The sequence below is a fragment of the Lepidochelys olivacea genome, assembly GCF_965140295.1.
Source record: "Lepidochelys olivacea isolate rLepOli2 genome assembly, chromosome: 11".
Taxonomy (NCBI): domain Eukaryota; kingdom Metazoa; phylum Chordata; order Testudines; family Cheloniidae; genus Lepidochelys; species Lepidochelys olivacea.
This window is the reverse complement of record NC_140421.1, coordinates 49111868-49138135: the sequence shown is the minus strand read 5'-3', so window position 1 is coordinate 49138135 and position 26268 is coordinate 49111868. Positions and strand designations below refer to the sequence as shown.

The following is a 26268-nucleotide window of genomic DNA, read 5'->3' as shown; positions in this document are numbered from 1 at the left end:
TTTCTGATTAGATTTGAACATTCTAAAGAAATTAATTAGATTTAAGAAAGTTGGCAGGTTGTGTATCTAGGAATCATAGTGTCTTCAGTTATTCAGCACTTGCAAAGATTTCCAAACTTATGAATGAGATTGTAAAATCAGAAAATACAAGTATACAGAACTACACTTAGATTATGTATCCAGTAAGATTATTTAGTAATACAAGAGCAACACAGATGAAATATTTATTAAATCATTTAATTTAGCTTGTTCAATTTGAAATTCAGTCTTTGTTATTAGAAAATGTTTCTGTATTTCTATATTTGAAGTCACATATACAAAACAGTGCAAGAACTTAAGGTAATAATGTTTAAAGAATACTTACACCTTCTCGTTATTGGTATTTTACTTATATCCATTAACTTTATACACGATGCTAATGCAGTTACTCTATATAATATATCATTTTGCAATATCTTAAAACTGTTAAATTCCTTAATAGACAATACATTTAAGCTAAATTCCAGTGAAAGTGTAAAATCCAAAGTATAAAATAGAACTAGTAGAAAAATTTCTTACAAATTTTGGGGATTTTTTAAAACAAAAAATGGTTTTTGGATGAAAATGTTTGTTGAAAATTTGAAATTGGGGAAATTTTGACTAGCTGCAGCATAAAACTTGTTAATATGATAAACTGTGCATAATTGTTTCCCACAGTATCTTCTTATTTTCTAATTGTAATGTTATAAAATTGCTATTTTGCCCCAACCTTCCCGAAAGAATGTGTTAAATATAAATTGTTACTTAAATCAGAAATTAGTCTAAAACTGTTAAAGCATGAAAAATGCATTTCACACACACAAAATAAAAAGACAGAAATAGCCGTTAAGCTACATTTTCCATATACCAGATTAAACAAAATTAGGCATGAAACCACAAACTGGAGGGATGAAAACAAACAAACAAAAAAAAAATCTTTTAGTCAGATTTTCAAAGTTGCTCAGTACCTGAGCACCCGTTACCACCAACCCATTTGTGACCTCTCAGCATCTTGGAAAACCAGGCCATCAAAGTGCTCCTTTGTACTAGCCTTTAGCACAGTAATGTAATTTTCCTCTTTACAATGGTACTGTACCTGCAAGATGTTGCACCAAGTAAAATATGTGGACCCCAGAACTTTAAAATTGTATTAGAAAGTGATTGAGATAGCTTTTGAGTGTAATATAAAATTAAAATTTGCTTTATTGACAGAGGTAAGTTTTAGTATTATAGATGGCAAATATAACAATATATTTATGCCATTTTACTCTCGTTTAAGAGTGAAGTTGGTATTAATTATTTCATATATTCTTCAAAAATTATCTTTCCTTGAGCTTCTCTTATACTTAATTTTATCATAATCATATAAATGAAGAAAGGAAACCACCATGAATTTCTAAATTATCCCTTATATTTTATTACAAGAGGGTATGCTACTGCCACTATAGGTCATTTTGCAAACCCTCCTCTTTATCCATGTGACTAGTCCCCTTTAAAGTGAATGGGACTGGTAATATGAAAAAGTGTTGCCGGGCTAGGGCTATATACATTTAAAGCTGTGTCATCATTATGGACCTAACCCAACTCCAGTAAAGCCAACAGAAAGATTCCCATTGTCTTATATGAGAGTTGGATTAGATCAGACCTAAATAAGGGGGTTGGGGTAGTAGAAAGGAATGTCTGAAGGACTAAATATATGTGTGTGTGTGTGTGTGTGTGTACGTATGTATGTGTATATATATTTGACAAAACATTCTAGAACCATACAATATGAAAATAGTCAGACAAAATTGTTAATTTGATAGTAAGAGTTTGATTCAACCCCTTAAAAGACTGGAAATTTCCAGTCAGGGTTGTGACTTTCCTCAGTTCAAATATGCCCAAATATCCTTGCCATTTCCACCTATCACATGAAATGATACACAGGTGGAAACATTCTCCCTTCTGATATGCTTGTTCGTCTCCCATTGAGGTAAACATGAGCTATGTGTCCACCAGGGGAACAATGTAATTATTTGGCTGAAGTATCTGAACTGATCATCATTTCAGTGTGCCTATTTTTAGACATAAAATAAATTGCACTCACAAAAGGGGCACCCCCCCTCACACACAAACGATTTGTGTGCACACACTGCCGGTTGCATGACTAGCTATTCCATTTCCATGTGGAAATGGGGGTTTTGCAGAAGCAAAATGGCAAAACAACTATGGTCATTTCAATCACGCAGATGTGCAGACGTGGATGACATCTGGCAGGAAATGTAGTGCTATTTATGCTGAAGAAGCTAAATGCAGATATGGTTTACAGTTTACTCCAAATGTCCTTGCTTTTTTTCCCCTGTGCCATTTATGTTACTTTAAAAGAGCTGGTTTGGTTTAATAGAAAAGAGAGTGGCTCAAACAGTCAGCAGTTTGTCCACATACTACAAGTAGACAAAATTTGTCTCAGTGACATCAAACTGCTAACACAAATAGATCTATTACCCTTTGTCCCTTGCTCGGTAAGACAGTTACCCTTAAGGCATTAGCCTCTGAGCTTGGTGATAAATCATTGAAGGATAGGAAACCTGATTATCCAAACATAGCAGGAATAGACTATGTTATTCATCCGTGAGGCTTGTAATGAATGATTTTTGATATACTTAAATAGTTAACAAAAATTTATTGCAAGAGATAGTTTGTCACTAGATTTACAGTTTCAAGAAACATAGTACAAAACAGTGCATCAGCTTTGTCTAAACATTAAATAGGTGCAGGTTCACAAAGATAAAAAAACAAAAGGAGCATACTTTACAACATAGATTGCAATACTATAAATATATTTTATGTACATTATACATATTCTAAGACATGATTTTCATACATATATATATATATAGTTCATATTAGATCAGACTATTCAGTGCTTTAGTTATATTATGGAGCTGAACTTTACATACATATTTGCATTGTTACACTTATAGTAAATGATTCCAAATTAATGAGGCATTTTAACCAGTTTATTCCAGTCACTTAAAGAACCATTTGTCAAAACTGACGAGTGCTTACATATAGCAGTATGTTAATTTAGAGACAGCTCTTTCCATTTTGATTGTTGAAAACTTGACCTAGAAGAGGGGCTGCAATGGAATGACAGCTGGGTGTGGTGAAAGCAGCGAAGGAAACAATGCATGAGGTAATGGGGGGAAAGCCAGGTGACTCGGATGAAGGACGGAAGTTGGAATTAGTGGCAGTTGTGGCGGAGCAACAAAAGTTGTGTGGGTTCCTGGGCAAAGTCTAGGTCCTACTGCGAGGTGAGGTAAAGGTGTTCTTGAAAGGGTTGGGACCTGTGAAAGAAACGGTTGGTGAGGCTGGAGAACCTTAAATGTACTTGCTGCAGCAGCAGCGGCAGCATGCTGCTGTAAAACCGTGTGATGGATTGTGGTTACAGAGGTAGAACGTAAGGGCTGCTGCAAGGGCAAAGGCTGCAGAGGAGGATTAGGTTGGATTGCAGTGGGTGGAAAGGCAAACTTCACCTTGTTAGCCAGCACGTTTTGCTGCATGAGCTGCTGATAGGCCTCACATTGCAAGTCTTTGAATTTTCCATGGTTTTCTGGGGGAAATATCAATGTCTGATCAGGCAACGTAAATGGGGCAAGTATCTGTTCAGTGGTTAAAAAGGCATGGCTATTTATATGTGCTTCTTTGAATGACAAAGGTGGAGGGCTGTTAATTATGCCTGAATTATACCGCAGCCATTCACTGGTTGCCTCATTTATTTTTTCTTGTGGTATGGTCTCTGCTACTTCATGTTGGCATAGATATGGTTTGCGAGTAGTTTGTTCCACATTTCTATCAATACTGGGCACTTTATAAGGAGCTTGACTTTCACGAGCCCTTACATTTTCATGTTTCTTTTCTTCTTCTAGCTTGTTCTCTGGTGTTGCAGTTGTCGGAACACTATGTTCAATAACAGAAGCAGAGGAATGCGTGAAGTGCTCCAAAAATATACTTGGAGAGCTCTGCATTGTTGAACACTCTGTTGACTTGTTATTTTCTGATAAAAGTAAACCATCAGATTGTAGAGTCAACTTGTTTTCTACCAGCTGTGTTGTTTCCGCCATATTTTTTGTATAATCTTTTATGGGTTGAGTTTTTGTTTGTTGTATATTTTCTTGTGTTAACAATTCCCCCAAAATATTTAATGTAGAATTTCCTCTGGAAGGTCTATGATTTTCATTTCTTCTTAGTTCTTTGTTGACAAATATGTGATGGGTTCTAGATCTTTTTCTCCTCCTTTTCCTTTTAGGCTTACAATGTGCAGCTAAATTACTTGTTTGCCTGAGATACGCTTCTGATAAAAATGCCTGTCTACATGAACTTTCATCCGATGAACAAGAATATGTATGTTGTCTTCGCTTTCGATGGGATCTTTCAGGTTCATCAGTCAGAAAGTTGTAAGCTCTCTTGATGGACTGGCTTTGACTTGTACATTTTTCCAAACATTTATGATCTGGGCTACAGCTAGATCTTCTGACCTTACAGCTACATAATGTTCTAGAATACATTAAGTTATGTCTTCCAGAATTCAAAGTCAGTTGTTTTGACTGCCTATGAGAGCTTGCTTTGTACTTTCTGTGCAGAGGTTCAGAGTCAGTGCAGTGGTCATAGCTATTTTTTGTGTTCCAGGTCCCACATTGGCCTTTGTCACCATGTATGTTTGTTGATGTGGACATGGTTCTTTTGTGATCACTGTTTCCAATGCCAAGTTTTTGACATGACTGTTGTAACTGCTCTGTAGCTAACCATATGCTTCCAATTTCATCTCTGCACTTCCCTGAAGTATTTTGAAGGTGCTGATGTTTATCTTCATTGACATAATTAATTTTCTGTTCAGCTGTTGAAGAAATTTCAGTGTCTGCTTTTGCTATTTCCTCATGATGGTGATGACATAATTTTCTCCTTTTCCTTTTCCTATTTTTGTGAAACCATCTTTTGTGAGTTTCTTTGTTCCAGACTTTGCTGTGTTTATCATCTATCCTGGTGTCCTGTCGTAAATGGCTTTTGGAAATGTGGTATTTTTCTGTTTTTCCAGTCCTGAAAGAGGCATCCAAGCACATTTTATCTTGATTTGTTGCAGGTTCACAGCTTTTAGCTAACAAAACATCTGTTATAAGTGATGTTGCTTGGTCGCACACATTTTTATTAATTTCTGTTTTGTAATCAGCACATTCTGAAATAGATTTATCTGTGTCATCTAAAACAAGACTCTGGTTGGACTCAGTTTTGTCATGAGAATGATGTACATTTGACTGATGTTTAGTTTTCTCCATGCAGTCACTTGCTCGTGATGACCTGAAGTCAAAACATAAAGGATTACAGCTATATGAAATGGATGGTTCTGTATTTGTGTAAATTAACATTTCGGATGGCCACTGAAGAACAGACAATCCATGTTTGCTCAGAACAGGAACAAATGGTTCACAAGGTCTTTTATGTGTCTCTTGTTTGTTTTGTAAGGCTGTACTCTCCCCTTCAGAATTTGATGACATATGTAGGTCAGAGCCAAGTTTTTTAATTTCTGCTTCAGTTGTGGATGAATCACTATTAATGTATTTATTGTTTTCCTCTGTGATGTCTTGCAAAGGTAAGCAATCATCAGTGATATCACGAGCTGGGGATTTTTTCCCCAACCTCTCAGAACTGTGACTTTCTACAGGTAGTGCCTGATTACTAATGGCAACTGTGGACAGTGATTGATCTCGTAATGCTGGTGAATTGACATCAACACAATAGTCATCCAAATCGCAAGACACAGGTTGTTTCAAATGAGAATCGGCTGGAACTAATACTGTATTCTCTAGTATTATATTTTTCTCCTTACTGGATAGTTGTTTTGACTCCTGAACTTCAGAAGCTTCTGCTGTGTCAGTACATTTTTCCATCAGTGGGTGACTGTAGTTTTGTTTCTCCTCAGAGCACAAAACTATTTCTGTTGCTGATGGAAACTGAAGATTACAAGCTCCTGGAACAAATCTACTTCTTCTGCTAATTCCATGTTCACTGGATGTTTCATCATTATATTCATAGAATACAGCAGCTGAGGACTCCAACTTCACTGATGCTTTCTTAGGAAAAGCAAAAGAGAATCCTATTTTATGTCCATGGACTCCTTGTACTTGATCCCCAAGTTTGAGAGTGTCAGATTTGTTATTAATTGCGCTTTCCGAAGCAGAAAAAGCAACATCTTTCGCATTCTGTGCATTGTGCATTAATGTACAATTGACATTTTGTTGTTTGTTAGAAGCGTCTATGATAGTACTTTGTGGGATTTCATGGAAATTATCTCTCACAGTAACTGTAGTGGACTTGAACATGGGACCACTCCCAGGAGCACTAAAAAGCAAAACAAAACCTTCCATGAGTACACTTCAAAGAAATCAGATGTTCAGAGTTACTGCCTTCCCCCTGTACTATTATTTCCATAACATTGTGTTACATTTGTTTCCCCAAAGATTTCTAGGGGGACAGGTTAACTATTCTAAATCAATAGCTCCAAAACAAGACTACATTCCAGCAGGGGCTTTCAAACTTCTTCCTACTGCAAAATATAGTAGGACAGAGGATGTCTCATAAATCGCCTCCCTCTCAGAGAGACTGCCTCCCCATCCATATGTGACCACGTAGTCAACCTCTCCTCCTATTTGCGATCACAAACATAATTGTGAAAACCTTACCAGATTCTTACATGCAAAAAAATAAGATTAGGTAAGTATTTATGTACTTTCAGCTGACCTAGTACAATAAGTGATTTATCCTTCATGAACAAAAATTAATCACACTGTCTACTATTGTTCTTGATTTCGTCTCCTCATCCCAGCTGTTCTGTATGACTCAACAAGAAGCAAGGAGAAGAGCCAACAGAGCACCAGTAGTCTACAGACCACAATTTGGGAATTTCTGCATTACCATAAGTCATGCTATTTTTGAAACTCAGCCAGCAAACGTCTATCTTTCACACTTGTTTTTTTTTTAACTGAAAAATCAAACTGACATATTTGAAGTAATGATGGAAAAACCTGAAAACCTCCATAGATTCAGTACAGGTAATCATCCAGAAGCATGTATGCCTATCTGTGTTTAATCTATTTTGGCTGGAAATTGGGGTGGGTATCTCACAAAAAATAAAAAAGGGTTTCACCTGAGAGAGTTCCTGTGTTAACTAACTCCAGATAGGTTGAAAATACCTTTAGACTAGCTCTTTCAGAGAACTAAGTTTTGACTTCTTTTACCAGCCTAATCTAGCTAATATTATCAAAAATGTTTTTGTCTCTGTTTATTTACTGCCTTGCATAGCTCCTATAAGAACAATAATACAATAATTATTAAATAGATGTAAGCAGTGTCAGGATGAGCTCCACCCTGACATCTGGTGGTGAGGTGTGGCAAGTTGTGGAAAAGAACTTCAGGGGCCGATCTCATTTGCATAGGCACACCCACCACGCCTAGAATGAGACCATAGCTGCCCAAGTGGTCACTTTGGCTGCTGTGGGATCCCCAGTGTCTCTGTTATTGGGGCAGGAAGAATAAATTGTTATTACCCTGATTATAGGAACTGTGCTTGGAACTGTACGTGGCCTTTTGTTATGATGGAGGGATTCACCATCAACTAAGTAGCACTCGCTAGGCAAGGGTCATGGGTTCCAAAACTGTGTGACTGGAGAGAGGCTGGGGACAAGTATTAATACTTGGTGGCATGGGCCCCCTGGTGAGGGCCTTACATGCTAATTGCACTTCCTCCTCTCTCCACTGTGGAATATCAGAGCTAATTTTGATTTCATTAGAAGTCTAGTTATAGGCTGCTGAGCTCACTTTGGGCTGACAGTGCACCAGCACTGGGGCTCCCCTATTATAAGCTGAATTCACCTAAGAGCTGAAATCACTGAGTGTTGTGTTAAGTAGTGGGGGAGCCTGAAGATATATTGTGGAGCAGTTTGCGGGACGGCTGGTGAAGCAGTTCGATGCGGCGCAGTGTGTGGATGGCAGGAGCTGCTTGTGGGCCGTGGAGCTGAGCGAAGGAGTTCGTGGGGCGGCTGGCGGAGCGGAGCGGGGCGCAGCTGAGCGAAGGAGTTTGTGGGGCGGCTGGCGGAGCGGAGCGCAGCTAAGCGAAGGGAGTTCGTGGGGCGGCTGGCGGAGCGGAGCGCAGCTGAGCGAAGGAGTTTGTGGGGCGGCTGGCGGAGTGGAGCGCCGCTATGGAGCTATGGGGCGGTCAGCTTCAGATCACGTAAGGTGCCTCTTACCCCTGTCCCATTTCCACCCAGGTTGGGAGGTAAAGCTCCGCAGATAAACTTTCGAACTCTGGGGCTGCCCTGACCAGGGACAGAGACTTTTGGGGCATTGGACTTTTGGGACTTTGGGTGATTTGGGGTTGCTGGACTCAAGAACCAAAGGGAAAAGGGCATGCCCCCAATTTGCCTGGGGTGGGTTTTTTGCTCATGGGTTGTGTTATGAATCCTGTTGGTGGTGTTTCCCCAACATAATGCCACATTGTTTCTCTCTGTTATTAAAAGACTTTTGCTACACTCAGACTATGTGCTCGCAAGAGGGGAAGTATTGCCTCTTGGAGGCGCCCAGCGGGGGTGGTATATATTGGTCCCAGGTCACTGGGTGGGGGCTCGAGCCGGTTTGCATTGTGTTATTGGAATGGAACCCCTAGATATTGAACCCGGCCCTTGTTGCTGCCAACTCTGACGGGCAGAAGGGTTACATACAGCCAGAACACAACATTCAGATGCAGTCTTACCCTTCATATAAACATCATCCCCTCAAAACCAAAAAAGCATTTGACAAAAAACAGAATGGAAAGAAAGCCAAAAATACGTTCGTTACCAACCTAACTGAAAAAAGTGGCTTTACAATATGATCTAACTTCAGTGGCAACAGTTAGGGAGGTAAGGGAAAGAGGCAAACACACTTGCTCAAAGGTCCATAGGCTGCAAAGCCCAGGGGTAGAGCGGCCATGAGTCAACCACTTTTAAGCTGCGGTTCTGCGCTAAATCAGACAGAAAAGCAACTTGACCACCTTTCAGTGAGTGGTGTTTGCAACCTGGTGCATGGGATTGGACAACTCAAATTTGGCCTGGCCACTCCTCTGCCTAGATGGAGGGGCAAGCAGGCCAAATTATGTTGTGATGTGGAGCATGGAGAGTCTGTTCTTCTACAGTGGAGCACACGGGAGTCAGCCAAGAACTTGACTCCTGGCGGCAACTGGCTGAGGGAGGCCTGGGTCCCTGTGGGAGAGCCGGCAATAAGCAGGGGCCTTGCAGGGGGGAGGGATGGCAGGGACCAGAATTTCTCCTCCCTCCAAAAAAATCTGAATTGGTGCCACTGCCTGAAGTTTGCCAAATTCAGCATTTGATGGACATTTCAGGGGAACAGTTTCAAGAGATGGGAGCATTCATCTGAGAATGGCTGGCTAGCTGCCAAATTAAGACTAACAACTAAGACATCACAGCAGACTAACTGTATCCCAAACCATATATGGCTTTACAGATTGTCACTAATATCTGAACTACAAGCAGAAATCAATAGGGTGTGCCATTGCAGAACACGGAACACAGGGATTACATGTTCATGTCAATCTACCCTCCTGGGAAGGATTGACCTGGCTTCTGCACTAGCTGAATATTTTGAAAATTCCTCAAAGCCCACCTGAAGTAGAACACATTAGAGCAGTTAGGGCTGTTTGAAAGTGTTCTGTTTTAGACAGAAAATTGGGTTTTCCACATTTTTTTTAAATGAAATGTGTTTGCTATAGTTTTGGATACCAATTTAAAAACACGCTAATTGGCAGCTCACTGCTCTATTCCTGACACACAGGATCACCCCCATCATGATCCAGTTGTATTAGTCCATAAGGCTAGATCAGATTCTTGACTCTCCTAGTCCTAAAATGTACACTGCATTCTATTTTGTCAATTAAATATTTTAATAAGGTTTTTATTTAGTTGAAATTATACTAATGTTAATGCTGCTTTTGAACCTACTCTCAGTTATTTAGAACAATATATGGGAATCAACAGATCTATCTATCTATCTATCAGAAAAGTAACTGCAAAAATGACATCAACCTCTTCACTGTATCTTTTTCTTTTCATCTACATTTTCAATGAGCTTCTTTAATTCTGTCAGTAAAGTTTGTACTTACATACACTTTACACACGTGCCAGTTTTCCTAGCAAACATGTTTTTTGTGCTCACAACATGTATACACTTCCAAATATTTTAGGCACAATTAAGGAGTTTGGACCTACATATCTTTATTCCAACACACGTATATTAGCTTACTGACAAAATGAGGTACTTACTATGTTAGCATTGAAGAGTCAATACAGTATGGGAGTGCAAACTGGACTTATGTACCATAAATAGAAACATAAAAAGCTAATTTCTGATTCATATTCATATTACTGGACATGAATTGTAGAGGATTTTCAGATCACACAAGTTTATAAAGCTACTAGTTAGATTTTTTGCTTGTAAACAAATCAAGTTCAATATGCAAGTCATTGAGATAGAATAAATATGGAATCTCAGTGTCATTTTAAACAGTCACTTTTCACAGTATAGTTAGACTTTAACAGATACGTTTGCCTTTTTTTCTGAAGTAGCAAGTAACGCTCCTGACTTGTGCTTCTTAAGCACTTATAGCCATATCTAGATGCATACACTATCCCAGGAGTCCAGCTAGCAATTTCAACTCAGTATATAAATCACTAGATGTTCCATTGTCTTTCATCCTATCTGCTGCATACCATTAACAGCTATGTCATTCTGTATTATCACTAACACAGCATGGGGAGTTAGAGAGAAGGATTTAGCTGTGTGTTGTTTGACGGTTGCAAAGCCTTGATACAGTACAGTAGTGAAAAACCTGCCACTTCTTGTTAATATATATATGTTGCCCCAAAGAAATTACAAAGTGTGTGACTGTACTGTTCATTCCATACACACCTACCTGCATCCAGGACATGCCCACTTGTTTAGATGGACTTTGTTTCAATATGTCATACTACACACAGATGTTACCAATTTTCAGCAGAAAACTATAGACCTCACGTTCAACTGAACAATGTGGCAGTTCACCGCGTGAGATGCAGGTCCCATCATAGACAACATCTGAATAAGCATTCCGTTTACACAGTAATCACTGCCAATTTTTTCCTGTGATTGTTAGATCTATGTTGGAGCAAACTGAAAGTGGTTCAAATTCTTTTACACTGAGTTGTCTGTTTCGTTAAGTATGTACTTTTTTGGTAAAAAGGCCATCACTTCAAACTAAGAAATATCAATATCAACTAGGAATATATTTCCAGATTCAATAGAGAATATACATCTCGTGAGACGTGATTGTTATGGTTCGACTATATACCCTGATGGGTTCAGGAAAAGGAACATTTTCTTTTAAGGTATTCCCATATATAGTTTCTCTAGCTATTTAAATTTAAAACTAGATTTCCTGATGCATTCCCAGGTGAGCAGTTCAAACTCTAAGTCACACAGATTTGTTACATCCCGGAAAGATAGAGTGTATCCTTTCCTCATCAATAAAATAATGCCAAGCTTCAAATGCTTGACCTAGTTCACTAATGCTTTCAACACTGTGCCTGGCTTTATGAAATATATATGGAACATATTTTTAACTAAAAATACATGTCATTTTAGCTCCACTAAAAAAATAACGTTAAACATTTATTTCTTCACATAGCGCCAGATCAAATTACTGCATACATACAGCTTAGAGCTTGCCATAAAAATATGTGCACCCTGTTCTGGGCTCAGGATCTTAACAGTCATGTGTCCCACAACCCCAATTAATAGTTTGGGGATTATTTTTCCAGTGCTTTTTCCATTTCAGTAGTTATTCTCTCACCATGCTGCCTCTTTCCTCAGTTCAGCTAACTTGTACAAACGTTGGAGGGCCTTTTCCTGTTTCCTTTCATCTTTTCTTGACTTGGAAGCTACATTTCGAGCAAACTCCCTCTGTTTCAGTTCCTTGAGTCTCTGTTAAAAATAATAATAAAAATATTTAATATAAAGAGAATCCCTGACAGCCCTGGTAAACAACTAAAAAAGTTCAGATGCACTTTTGTTGGTTTCGTGTTAGAAATCACACATTTAGGTAGTTCAGCAATATTCAAAATATTACATCAGATTACTGCATGGACCTTTCCTGAAATATATTTACTGAGTAATGGTATGTTGCTCTATCTTTTTACTTAAACAATTTAGACCAAGTTCATCCCTGGTGTAATTCCATGGAGTACAATGGAGTTACATCAGGTATTAATTTTGTCTGCTATGTTGAAAGGAAAAACAACAGCTATGTGTGAATAACATTTTTGATGCACTGGCCAAAACAATCCAGAAATGTATTGTATCTGACTTGGTGGATAGCTAAACTGTCTCTTACGTACAGACTTACAGACTTACAGACTTACGTACAGGGTCGGTCCTGGGGCCGGTTTTATTCAATATCTTCATAAATGATCTGGAGGATGGTGTGGATTGCACTCTCAGCAAATTTGCGGATGATACTAAACTGGGAGGAGTGGTAGATACGCTGGAGGGGAGGGATAGGATACAGAAGGACCTAGACCAATTGGAAGATTGGGCCAAAAGGAATCTGATGAGGTTCAATAAGGATAAGTGCAGGGTCCTGCACTTAGGACGGAAGAACCCAATGCACAGCTACAGACTAGGGACCGAATGGCTAGGCAGCAGTTCTGCGGAAAAGGACCTAGGGGTGACAGTGGACGAGAAGCTGGATATGAGTCAGCAGTGTGCCCTTGTTGCCAAGAAGGCCAATGGCATTTTGGGATGTATAAGTAGGGGCATAGCGAGCAGATCGAGGGACGTGATCGTTCCCCTCTATTCGACATTGGTGAGGCCTCATCTGGAGTACTGTGTCCAGTTTTGGGCCCCACACTTCAAGAAGGATGTGGATAAATTGGAGAGAGTCCAGCGAAGGGCAACAAAAATGATTAGGGGACTGGAACACATGAGTTATGAGGAGAGGCTGAGGGAGCTGGGATTGTTTAGTCTGCAGAAGAGAAGAATGAGGGGGGATTTGATAGCTGCTTTCAACTACCTGAAAGGGGGTTCCAAAGAGGATGGCTCTAGACTGTTCTCAATGGTAGCAGATGACAGAACGAGGAGTAATGGTCTCAAGTTGCAGTGGGGGAGGTTTAGATTGGATATTAGGAAAAACTTTTTCACTAAGAGGGTGGTGAAACACTGGAATGCGTTACCTAGGGAGGTGGTAGAATCTCCTTCCTTAGAGGTTTTTAAGGTCAGGCTTGACAAAGCCCTGGCTGGGATGATTTAACTGGGAATTGGTCCTGCTTTGAGCAGGGGGTTGGACTAGATGACCTTCTGGGGTCCCTTCCAACCCTGATATTCTATGATTCTATGATTCTATGACTTAGAGCACCTATCCCTTAATTTGCCTCCGCTCAGAATCGTAACGGCTGCCTCCACATTTTCTTTGTGAAAGCAGGTTTCACCCACACCCGTTATCTTCTGTGTTGTTAGCCTGAGAAAAGGAAAGTTTAGAATGTTGTTTCCTTCAAATGATAAGTCTCTTTTTCGTGGTTACTCTCAGCTTCCAGATCATGGCAAAATTTGTGCTCCTGTTGAGTTCAAAACCATACCTCTCACAGAAACTTTGCTGATTTCTACTACAGGTCATTGATGTGGTCATCTTACACTTCTGTTCCCAACAATGAGGTAATCACTTATTCCATGTATGCAATGGGATCAGGAGCTTTCCTCTCCAGTTGGAAGTGGATGCCAACTCACCAGCTATTTTTGTTTCTGACCTGATTCTCCAACACCAGCTCAATTCATTCATCTGAGATTGCCTTGTAATTAACACAGCTTTGTCTCACTGCCATTCATCAAGTAAATCTATTTGTTTGGGTGTGCCTCTCTTCACCCTACACAAACGTTGCTCCAGATGAATCGTGCAAACAAGCAATTTGTTTCAGATTAAAGTTTAATCAGGTCTTCCAGTGAAACCATTTTTGTCTCAGATCTACCAGTTTTTTTTAATTTGAAGAACATGGCTGCAGTAAAGGACTCTGAGCAACCAGAGATTTCGATTTCAGAGGATCTTTCAGATCTTCTTCCAGGGGTCACCCAATGAAATTAATAGGCAGTGGGTTTAAATCAAACTAAAGGAAGTATTTCTTCACACAATGCACAGTCCACCTGTGGAACTTGTTGCCAGGGGATGTTATGAAGGCCAAAAATATAACTGGGTTTAAAAATAATTAAATAAGTTCATGGAGGATAAGTCCATCAATGGCTATTAGCCAAGATCATCAAGGACACAACCCCATACTCTACGTGTCCCTAAGCCTCTGACAGCCAGATGCTGGGACTGGATGACAGGGGATGGATTACTTGATAATTGCCTTGTACTTTTCCTTCTATTTGAAGCATCTCATATTGGTCATTGTCAAAAGATAGGATAGTGGGCTAGATGAACCATTGGTCTGATCTAGTATGGCCATTCTTATGTTCTTTGCTTTTAGCAAATTTCCCAGTATCTGACCTAGATGACTATCTCTATAATCCCTTCAAATTTTCAATATTAATATAAACCAGCCTCACTACATCTTATACCCTACCCATCCAGGAGTCTGTTATAAAAAATATCTTCCATCATGACTGCTAGTATCCATTCCTTCCTTCCCATAACATTTTAAATTCTCCACACAACCCACTTTCCTTTTGCTGTAGTAATAAATAATGAGCCTAGCCGTTAATGCAAATGAGTTTCACATATGCATATAACAATCAAGAGCCATGAGTTTGTTTATAAGTGAGGTGTAAGTTGTAGGAAACCTTTAACCCAAAAACATTTGTGCAGGTCTGATAAATCTGCTATACTCCACTTTCTGATCATTGTTTTTCCCCCTTTTTCATTGTTTTTTCTGTATTATAAAATTGCACAAAGATCCACAGTCACACACTGACCTTTTGTACTATAATGTACCTTGCAGCTGCACATAATGTGAGCCAAAACCATACCTGCTAAATTTGGCTCTGTACATAGCCAGTTTAATACTTTTTATAGTTCATGAGAGGCTTCTTCCTCATTAAATTGTTCTCCTTTCTTCCAGCTCATACACCACACACTATCTCATTTCAGCTATTTGCCTTAATGCACTCTTATTCTTTCAATGATACAAATTTTGTTCTAGCATGAACTCCACATCCAAGGTCCTGCTTTTCAATGTGTTCGTCATGAAAAATAGAAGTTCAAGGATATGCAACACCAAAACATTTCAAAATATTTAATAGTATTTTAGCTGTGCACTCCCATTAAAATCAATGGGAATCCTGCAACTAAAAATCCCATATAACACTTGAAAATGTAGCCCATCGTATTGCCCACACATCTCCAGCTGTCTTTTTGTCTTGAATCTTCAGTTACAACTGCCACAGTGTTCTAAACTGTACTAGATATTGAAAGAAATAAAGATATTGTACAGAGTATATGCCTGTCATAAATATAAAGGGAAGGGTAAACCCCTTTGAAATCCCTCCTGGCCAGGGGAAAGCTCCTCTCACCTGTAAAGGGTTAAGAAGCTAAAGGTAACCTCGCTGGCACCTGACCAAAATGACCAATGAGGAGACAAGATACTTTCAAAAGCTGAGAGGAGGGAGAGAAACAAAGGGTCTGGGTGTCTGTCTGTATGCTGGTTTCTGCCAGGGATAGACCAGGAATGGAGCCTTAGAACTTTTAGTAAGTAATCTAGCTAGGTATGTGTTAGATAATGATTTCTTTAAATGGCTGAGAAAAGAATTGTGCTGAATAGAATAACTATTTCTGTCTGTGTATCTTTTTTGTAACTTAAGGTTTTGCCTAGAGGGGTTCTCTATGTTTTTGAATCTAATTACCCTGTAAGATATCTACCATCCTGATTTTACAGGGGGGATTTCTTTATTTCTATTTACTTCTATTTTTTATTAAAAGTCTTCTTGTAAAACACTGAATGCTTTTTCATTGTTCTCAGATCCAAGGGTTTGGGTCTGTGGTCACCTATGCAAATTGGTGAGGCTTTTTATCCAACATTTCCCAGGAAAGGGGGGGTGCAAGTGTTGGGAGGATTGTTCATTGTTCTTAAGATCCAAGGGTCTGGGTCTGTAGTCACCTAAGCAAATTGGTGAGGCTTTTTACCAAACCTTGTCCAGGAAGTGGGGTGCAAGGTTTTGGGAAGTATTTTGGGGGGAAGGACGCATCCAAACAGCTCTTCCCCAGTAACCAGTATTAGTTTGGTGGTGGTAGCGGCCAGTCCAAGGATAACGGGTGTAATATTTTGTACCTTGGGGAAGTTTTGACCTAAGCTGGTAAAGATAAGCTTAGGAGGTTTTTCATGCAGGTCCCCACATCTGTACCCTAGAGTTCAGAGTGGGGGAGGAACCTTGACAATGCCGGAGGCCAAACAAAATCAGCAATTTCCCTCAGATATGGAATAAAAGTACCAGGTGGATAAATGAATAGACAAGGGCAAAAAACCCAACAACACACACACAACTGCAACTGCAGCAAGAATGGGAGGAGAAAAGTTGCACTATAGGCCCAGTGAAAATGTACATTCACAGACATACCCACACACCCTCATGCACCCACACACAGCACTTGAAATGTAAATGGAACTAACTTTCAAATCTAACTGTACTTTAAGCAAACTGCAAACAGTCAAACCAATTACACTTTTAATCCCGAAAGACAAACACATGCTGCCACCGCAACTAAAACAAATACATGAGCTAACCAAACACAATGCTACCTTATTAAAATTAAACATTAAAACAAACATTTACAGTGTGGCTCACAACAGTAACCAGATTTCCCTCCTGTCTCCTCAGAAAGCCTATCCTGCCTCATTGGGGCTTCAACTAGCCTGAAAGGGGAGGTTTTCAGTCAGTGTCCCATCACCCTCTTCCAGTAGGCCAGCTCCTCCTTGCCTTCTGAATCTCCCTCTCCCTTTGCCACATAGTGGGTGAGGGTCATCATATCCTGGCTGGAGGGAAGAAGTCATTCTGGTCCTGTCCTCCGGTGCAGGATGCCTTGCTATGCTTCAGTGGGTAGACATGGTGGTGCTGACTTGGACCAAATCCCAAGGAATTCCCTTGGATCTCCTCAGCCAGCCAGCCAGTTCAGGCCCTAGGTCTGTCAGTGCTTCCCTAATGGAGGCCCTGAGGAAGGTGGCAGCAGAAGTAGAAGCCACAGTAATTCTAGGAGCTTCCCAATGGGACAGGTTGCAGCCACCCTAGCACAGTCCTGGAGGTATCCACCAGTCTCAAGTACTTTGTGCTCCAGATCCTGCAGCCATGACCCTCTTGTAGGGAATGAAATAGAGGCAGCTGCAATAGTTCTGAATCCAGCAGGATGAGTGGAATCTGTCTCTGGCCCTATTTCACTGCCTGGTGGGTATCTGCTGGATGGGGGAGTGTAAAATGGGAAAGCAACCCTTGTTCCTCACATGTGGGGATGAGACTGAGTCTAGAGTGAGTCAGCTCTAGCCTCATAAGTGAGCCCCATAAGTGTGTGTTGCTGTTGTGATCACCTGGAGAGCTGTTATTTCCTCTGGACTTAGTGTCTCCCTTCTCTACTTCTGGATAACAACTATTTCTGATATAGGAAGCCACTTTTCCTCTTCCCTGCTTTCTTCATCCTTCTGCAGGGCCTGGTTGGGATGGCCAGCTGGCAACTTGGGCTTTGACCCCCTGGCTTGCACTAGACTTTGGAAGCCACTGAGTGAAAAGAAGACTGTCTTGCTTACCTTGAGAATTAATTGGGTATGGCAGACAATGTATTACTTTAAGGTCTTGTCTTCACTACATTGCTGCTTGAGCTATAACTCAAGGTTTGCCCCATAGTCCAACTCCCATCCACTCACAAAAATCTCTAGCTTGAATTAAGTGGTGCTTTAAGCTTGGGCCAGCTAGCCTGTCTGTGCTAGGGCTGATGCACCCTAGAAATGCAATGGGCATGCAGCAGCTGGAGTTACAATTTTTCAGCTTCAATCCTACCACTTTGTGTAGCAAGAATGTTGTTTCACAATGTGGTCACTCTCACTCTGTTCTCACTTAAACTAGGCTAGCTCAAGTGGAATAACTCAAGTGTACTAACTTCAGCTACCTGTTGCAGTGAAGAACAGCCCTTAAAACAAAAACCTTTGGTGCTTAATGATGAGTGTCTTGGGCTCCTGAAACAGCTAGTTTTTAAATGGATGTTTGAATGTTATGTGTTGTGTCATTGACCCAGGATGTATCTTCTGTTCTCGCTTGGCAGCAGCCACACCTGGTACCAGATGGCCGAACTATACTATTTGATTGACAAGGAGGCTGCAGGATTATCTACTGGGCAAGTAGCAATTCTTGCCTCCTGCTTTCAGTGGCATTTCATTCTGGCAGACAGAATAGATTTTGAAGGCAGATATTAAGGTTCGCTCAGATATCTCTGCTGGCTCAGTTCAGTGTTTTCAGTGGGGGATTGATGTGTATTTCAGTGGGGGATTTTCATTGCGAGTTCTGTTGGTCAATAAAGGGGTATTATTTTCTTAGAATTTCTGCTAATTTTGGTGGTAATTATGTGTCGAAAGATTCGGGAATAAATGGGTTCTTTCTTGGTCAGATAACCTAACTGCAGTCCATATTATCAACAGGTGTTGGGCAGGTTGCTTTAAATCAAGCAGCTTATATCCATGTTTATGCTACTGCTTGGTCACCTTTGGAATCAATAACAACACTGTCAATATTTTCTCTTGTTTCAAGGTAAATAGACTATGAAGCAATGCCTCAGGCCAGTTTTGAGCCAGTTGTTATGCCATCGTTTTTGTGGATCTTGGCACATGAGGGCACTGCCAAAGATCACTAGCCATTTGGACATAGAGAAGTGACAGTGCCAGGTTTTCTGACTTCATGTCATTCAAGGTGCATTCAGGTCTTTCCTTACATGACTGGCCCATACCAGAAGTGCATTTAATGAAGTTTGCAGAAGTGCCCAATAAAATGTGTGTTATATTTCTTTTGCTATTTCCTCTCTCTAATATTTTGCTCTTTTTCACTGAGTTGTAAAAAAATGCAACTTATTTAGCTATGCTCCGTGCCTGTCTTTGCCATAGCAGGTGATGCTGCTGCTATTCCATCTGTCTATTCAGATGTTTTCAGATACCAAAAAACATGTTGAGAAACAGATAAGTGAAATATGCTCACAGATGGATGGGTCCTACTTTTTTTCAACAAGTTCCACATTATATTTCTGGTAGCTGTGTATGCCTTTGAGAGAAACCATGGTGAGTCCAATGAAGTTATTTGAAAGGTAAATAATCATATATTACTCCATTGTGTGCTCCCCTAGATAGTCAACAAAAAAGTGAGTGTCTGTTACTCTGCTAAAAAAGTGCAAGGTTAAACAATTCAAGCAAGACTTTTGGGTGTATGATAGCTGTACTCCAAAGCAAAAGACCAAACGTTTGAGGCCTCTTTTCATAAGATTTCTTAACTCTGTGTATTCTTGTCTTCCAATAGATAATATGATGCTGACCCTGGTGCCCACTTTGCACTCATGTCTCTCTTTTCAAACGTATAGTAGTTCATTTCATAGATTCATTCTGAGCACTTAGCATGGTGATGGATATTAAAAATGTATAAAAGGGAGAAAAAACACATTGACATTACAAACGTGGGGACTTCACTGCATATTGCGGAGCTCAGTAATTTTTGACTGTAAATGTTTGTTTTTCCTCCAGTGAGAAATTTATGCAGTGAATAAGAAAAGACACATGCAATAGGACAAGAGAAGATACAGTATTGTTGAAGATAAAAGGTTTGTTTGTTTATTAACTTTCACAAGGAAGCTGAGCCAAAGCTATACAGAAATTAGAAAACATCCTTTAATAGCACTTCATTTCAATTATTGTAATGACTAAAATATTGTGATTTGGTTTCCATTGAAATTAATGGGGCTACTTCTTTGAGAGACTGCTCGCCAATGTGAGTAGAGGGTTCAAAATCTGCCCTAAATTGTCAATGTTGTATGTTTGTATGTACTGCACAATGTGATATCTTGATCCTTGCATGGTGCAGGATCAGGCACATAATGAGCACAAAAAAGGATGTTAAACGTTTCCTTGGACAGCTGTATTCAGAGCTGGATAAAGGGCAGATGCACAGAGCTGCATATCTGGCTCTTGTATGCAAATGAGTCCCTACTACTCAGTATTTCTTTCAGGCAGCACAGAATTGCAAAGCAAATATCATGATGCCCATCTGAGCCTCTTATCAGCTTAATCAGGTACTATTTGTTCAGTACATGTAAGTTTAGGCAGAGATGAAACATTAAATGTTGGTAAGTAATCAAATTATTCTGTTTGATTGTTGCATGTAAGTAGGTGCCAGTTGTGTCAGGTGCCTGGAGGCAGCTGTAATTTTCATAGCTAACTTTTAATAGCTAACTTTTCAGGGAATGTTTGTTTTTCCTCCATCAAACTTTTTGTTTCAGACTTGCTCTCCTCTCATCTAGTCCTGGATGGTCCTTCGTATGATAAGCAATGGTGATGGATATAATCATTATAAGTGTTATATTAACAACTTACACTGTGTGATTTGTATTTTATAACTGACATGCCAACTCCCTGTACAGGAAGTGTAAGTGGTTAAAAAAGGGTCCCTTACTATCTAATCTTCACTGTGTATTTGATACATTTTCTACATGATGTTGCAAGGCTTAATTCAGCAAATACATACTAGTATGCATAGTCAATGGAACTATGGTCATAACAAATATACTTTGCAGTAGGTGTTAGCTGGTCTAAGTCCTGAGTTACCTTTATGTAGTCTCCAAATGTATATTTTCCCTCTCTTTTTGAAAGTCAGAGCAAAGGATGTGGCATCCTAGCAAGTAGAGAGCTCAGCAAATAGTGACAATTTAAGTAAGAAATTTCACTGAGAGAACTAACGGACTGTTTCTCCATTGCTCTGTGCCTTGTGTAGTCATTTACAATGATGAAAAGTGAGGGTAAAATACTACCATTATGACTAGGTGTTCTTCTACATCCATTTTGAATTCACTTGGTGAATGACATCACATGGTGCAGAGCAATGGGAAGGCTGACCCTGAGACTCCAGTACTGCCATTGGATCCATGAAAAGACTCTTATATTCATGTTGAACCCCGTTAATTTTACTGAGACTCCAACCACGTGAATCCAGCTAAAAGATCAAGACATAACATAGCAATGTTTTACTACTTATATAGACCGCAATTGATTGTCCTTCTGTACACCCACACAGTGTAGAAAGGAGGCATAAAGAGCCCTTTATGCCCATGCCCGGATTACTTACATCACCAGAGCCTGTGCACTGGGGGAGAACATCTGGCCCCAGAATTCTATTCCTTCTTTGGCTCAGGAGGTTGGGAAGGTGGTAGAGCCCTGGCCATGTACATACACCTCAGCTTCCGCAGGGGAGGAAAGTAACCTGGACCATCAGAAGGGTTAGTATGGACTGCTTTCCTCTGAAGCAAAAGGAAAGCTGCAACACCATTGGGAATATCAGCATCCCAATCTGGTTCCTGCCCTGTTCCTGGGGAACTCACTGGAGCTGTAGAGTTACAATCCAGCTCTTAGTATTTACTGTGTATTTCCCAATACAGTCATAACTAGCAGTTTAAAAGCTGGGACTTGTAGTGCATAGCAAATATTTGCATACACATGAAAGAACTTAAGAACAGCCATACTGGGTCAGACCAAAGCTCCATCTAGCCCGGTATCCTGTCTTTCGACAGTGGCCAATGCCTGGTGCCCCAGAGGGAATGAACAGAACAGGTAATCACCAAATGATCCATCCCCTGTCGCCCATTCCCAGCTTCTGGCAATATAGGCTAGGAACACCATCCCTGTCCATCCTGGCTAATAGCCATTGTTGGACCTATCCTTCCTTAACTTGTCTAGTTCTTTTTTTAACCCAGTTATGGTCTTAGCCTTCACAACATCCTCTGGCAAGGAGTTCTACAGGTTGACCATGTGTTGTGTGAAAAAATACTTCCTTTTGTTTGTTTTAAACCTGCTGTTTATTAATTTCATTTGGTGACCCCTAGTTGCTATGTTATGAGAAGGAGTAAATAACGCTTCCTTGTTTACTTTCTCCACTCCAATCATGATTTTATAGACCTCTATTATATCCTCCCTTAGTCATCTCTTTTCCAAGCTGAAAAGTCCCAGTCTTATTAATCTCTCCTCATATGGCACCCATTCCATATCCCTAATAATTTTTGTTGCCCTTTTTTGAACCTTTTCCAATTCCAATATATCTTTCTGAGATGGGGTGACCACATCTGCATGCAGTATTCAAGGTGTGGGCATACCATGGATTTATATAGAGGCAATATGATATTTTCTGTCTTATTATCTATCCCTTTCTTAATGATTCCCAACATTCTGTTTGCTTTTTTGACTGCCGCTGCACATTGAGTGGATGTTTTCAGAGAACTATCCACATTGACTCCAAGATCTCTTTCTTGAGTGGTAACAGTTAATTTACAGTTAATCCCATCATTTTATATGTATAGTTGGGATTATGTTTTCCAATGTGCACTTTTTTGCATTTATCAACGCTGAATTTCATCTGCCATTTTGTTGCCCAGTCACCCAGTTTTGAGAGATCCTTTTGTAGCTCTTCGCAGTCTGCCTGGGACTTAACTATCTTGAGCAAATTTTTATCATCTGCAAAATTTGCCACCTCACTTTTTACCCCCTTTTCCATTTCATTTATGAATATGACTGGGCCCAGTACAGACCTCTGGGGGACACCACTATTTACCTCTCTCCATTCTGAAAACTGACCATTTATTCCTACCCTTTGTTTCCTATCTTTTAACTGGTTACCAATCCATGAGAGGACCTTCCCTCATATCCCATGACAGCTTACTTTGCTTAAGAGGGGCCTTCTCAAAGGCTTTCTGAAAATCTAAGTATACTGTATACACTGGATCTCCCTTGTCCACATGCTTGTTGACCCCCTCAAAGAATTCTAGTAGATTTTCTAGTAGACATACTACTTTTCTACTGCTGGAAAGTCTAATTTAATCCAAGCAGTAGGTTCCTACTGAAACAAAAGCACATAACTGCATTAAGAGCATTTCTTACATCACCCCTACAAGCCTTCTACTAACTTGCAAAGTGATACTTTTTTAAAAAATTCAAGATATAAGCACTTGTAACAATAGCACTTCAGACTAATAGGCTTAAAAACATGGAGAAGCCATAAATTAATAAACACACTCAAGCTAGTAACAACACTTAAAGACTGAGACGTGGAACACAATGCATTTGAATACTGTGATAACAGTAGTAACAGAAGGAGAAATGAGCAAAGGTACAAAGTTATGTGGCTGGTATCCCAAAAACTTTAAAATGTTTGATACTTTAAAAACTATAATAAATCCAATGTTAAGAGAGTTGACCGTGTTTAACAAAAGGAAATTTAGATAAGTTAATTGGAAAATAGTGAAACTTACATGAAGTGTATGAACGTGGGGGAAAACTGTTATGGTGCCGTGCCAGGTATAGCGGGGGCTCTCTGCTCTACTAAGCGTGCTCTCCTGGTTTATAACACCCCTGCTATTATAATCCTTTTTTCTCTTGAGCATAGACTAACAATTGTACCAAATTATGTGGATTTTTTCTGACTTTGACAAATATCCAGGCCACTGAACTAATTTTCAGGTCAATAGAGGCATAAAGCTACCATAGTAAACTACTGTGACACCAAAATTTGCTTCTTGCTTGACCTTTAGAGTTAATATTAGGAGTAGAGACAATACCACCCTCTGCTCAATGATACATCTCCCTGGGATTTATACTATTGTTGCCCCTTTTTAACCCAAGCTGCTAGTCAAATTTCAGAGTCCTGGGGATGGATTTTTCCAGTTGGAAGTAGAAATTGATGGAGTCTTGTATTTTTATTGATGCAATCTTGTTTATTTACAAGGAATGTACAGAGTCCTGTTTCTCCCAATGCAGGAGCAAGCAAGAACAAAAGGAGCAGTTTCTTAGCTTACAGCCCCAACTCCCTAGCCAATGCATCTACAGGACAAGTGCTCTCTCCAGCTTTTTCCAGGGTCACACTGTGATCACTAGCTCCTACTTGGTTTTCTTGCTTTTTGTCTCTGCCATTCTCTGTGTTTTGCTTTCCCTCCTTCCCTCACACACCAGGTCACAATATCCAGTGGAATTCACCACCCACATAGTGATAGTTTCTGGGCAAATTCTATTAGGCCTTGTTTTAGATGTGGTAACATAAATGTTTCTTCCAAATGTCTTACTGTGAAGGGTGCTTTCAAACATAAGTTTGAATGAGGTTTGAACAAAACCCACAGCTAGGTTTCACCCAGTTAAAACACTACTAAGTAGCTTCAGACAGTCGTTATTTTATTTTAAAATCAGCCCATCAGTGAAATATTTCCTCCTCCTTCCCCCAAATGTGGAATTTACCCACTCTAGATTACACCTGCTTTAGGCCCTCCATAGACTAGATTCAAGCTCAGAGCAGTTAAACAGCATTTCCAAAAAAAAGGTGCATCATAAAGGTTTTAGGAGCAAGTTATTTGGGATGGCCTCTATAACTCGTGATACATTTTCTGACCTAGTTCCCTAACTTGGCAACCAAGGAAGTTGGATTGAGGACATTAATCAGCATAAAAATGATGAAAAGAGGACAGCCAACCAAGTGGAGAGACTGGCAAAACCCTGGAAAGTATTAAAGGAGAAGCAGTCACAGAAGGGGTACAGAACAGGTGTCACACAACCGAGGTGATCAAAGTGAGCATTAGACCTTTAGAAAGAATTAACTTGTAACAGTTCATTCCTGAATGAATATTAGTTAAACGGAAGACCAGAATAGTCGAAAATAATTTAATGTTCAGTGCTTCAAGTCTATCAGTATATTCCTATTTGTGTGCTTACCAATGCTTCTCTCTGCATCTGTTTAGTTCTTAAATGGTTCCCATCTCTGTAGTATCTAAGCACCATTGATCATTTTATTAACACCCATGTGGGTTAAAATTATCCCCATTGTACAGATGGGAATTAAAAACATTGAGAGATTGCATCATGGCCAAGATCACTTGGGAAGTCTGGCAAAGCCAAGAATTGAACTCTCACCTCCAGAATCCCAATTCTGTGCCTTTCTGCAAAATCATTCTTCATCTCATCTTGAACTAGTGAAGGTTTGGGGAAGAGAAGTCCAGTTTCTCAATTTATTATAGCACATTCATGACTTGAATGCTCATTTTAGTTTAAAGAATGAGGAGTACTTGTGGCACCTTAGAGACTAACAAATTTATTTGAGCATAAGCTTTCATGGGCTAAAGCCCACTTCATCAGATGCATGCAGTGGAAAATACAGTAGGAAGATTATATATATACAGAGAACATGAAAAAATGCGGGTTGCCATACCAACTCTAATGAGACTTATCAATTAAAGTGGGCTATTATCAGCAGGAGAAAAAAAAAAACTTTTGTAGTGATAATCAGGATGGCCCATTTCAAACAGTTGACAAGAAGGCGTGAGTAACAGGAATATTAGCATGGGGAAATAGTTTTTAGTTAATGTAATGACTCATCCACTCCCAGTCTTTATTCAAGCCTAATTTAATGGTGTCCAGTTTGCAAATTAATTCCAGTTCTGCAGTTTCTTCTTGGAGTCTGTTTTTGAAGTTTTTTGGGTGAATAATTGCGACTTTTAGGTCTGTAATTGAATGTCCAGGGAGGTTGAATTGTTCTCCGACTGGTTTTTGAATGTTATAATTCTTGATGTCTGATTTGTGTCCATTTATTCTTTTGCATAGAGACTGTCCAGTTTGGCCAATGTACATGGCAGACGGGATTGCTGGCACATGATGACGTATATCACATTGGTAGATGTACAGGTGAACGAGCCTCTGATAGTGTGGCTGATGTGATTAGGTCCTATGAGGGTGTCCCTTGAATAAATCTGTGGACACAGTTGGCAATGGTAATTTTTTTTTCCTGCTGATAATAGCCCACCTTAATTGATGAGTCTTGTTAGAGTTGGTATGGCAACCCCCATTTTTTCATGTTCTCTGTGTATATATATATATATATATATATATCTTCCTACTGTATTTTCCACTGCATGCATCTCATGAAGTGGGCTTTAGCTCATGAAAA

General features: G+C 39.8%; 1 protein-coding gene across 3 annotated transcripts in view; it reads right to left on the bottom strand.

Annotated features, from left to right (window-relative positions):
• Positions 1 to 2916: 2916 nt before the first annotated feature.
• The window catches only part of ZNF804A (zinc finger protein 804A), a 234080-nt gene continuing 210728 nt past the window's right edge, over positions 2917 to 26268 (bottom strand). For all 3 annotated transcript variants that reach the window (XM_084642679.1, XM_084642680.1, XM_084642681.1), the window contains exons 3-4: positions 11930 to 12060; positions 2917 to 6393 (exon numbers count right to left, since the gene is read on the bottom strand). In XM_084642679.1, coding sequence (XP_084498805.1) covers positions 3126 to 6393; positions 11930 to 12060 — 3399 coding nt within the window. In that variant the 3' untranslated portion in view covers positions 2917 to 3125. The remainder of the gene's footprint in view (positions 6394 to 11929; positions 12061 to 26268) is intronic.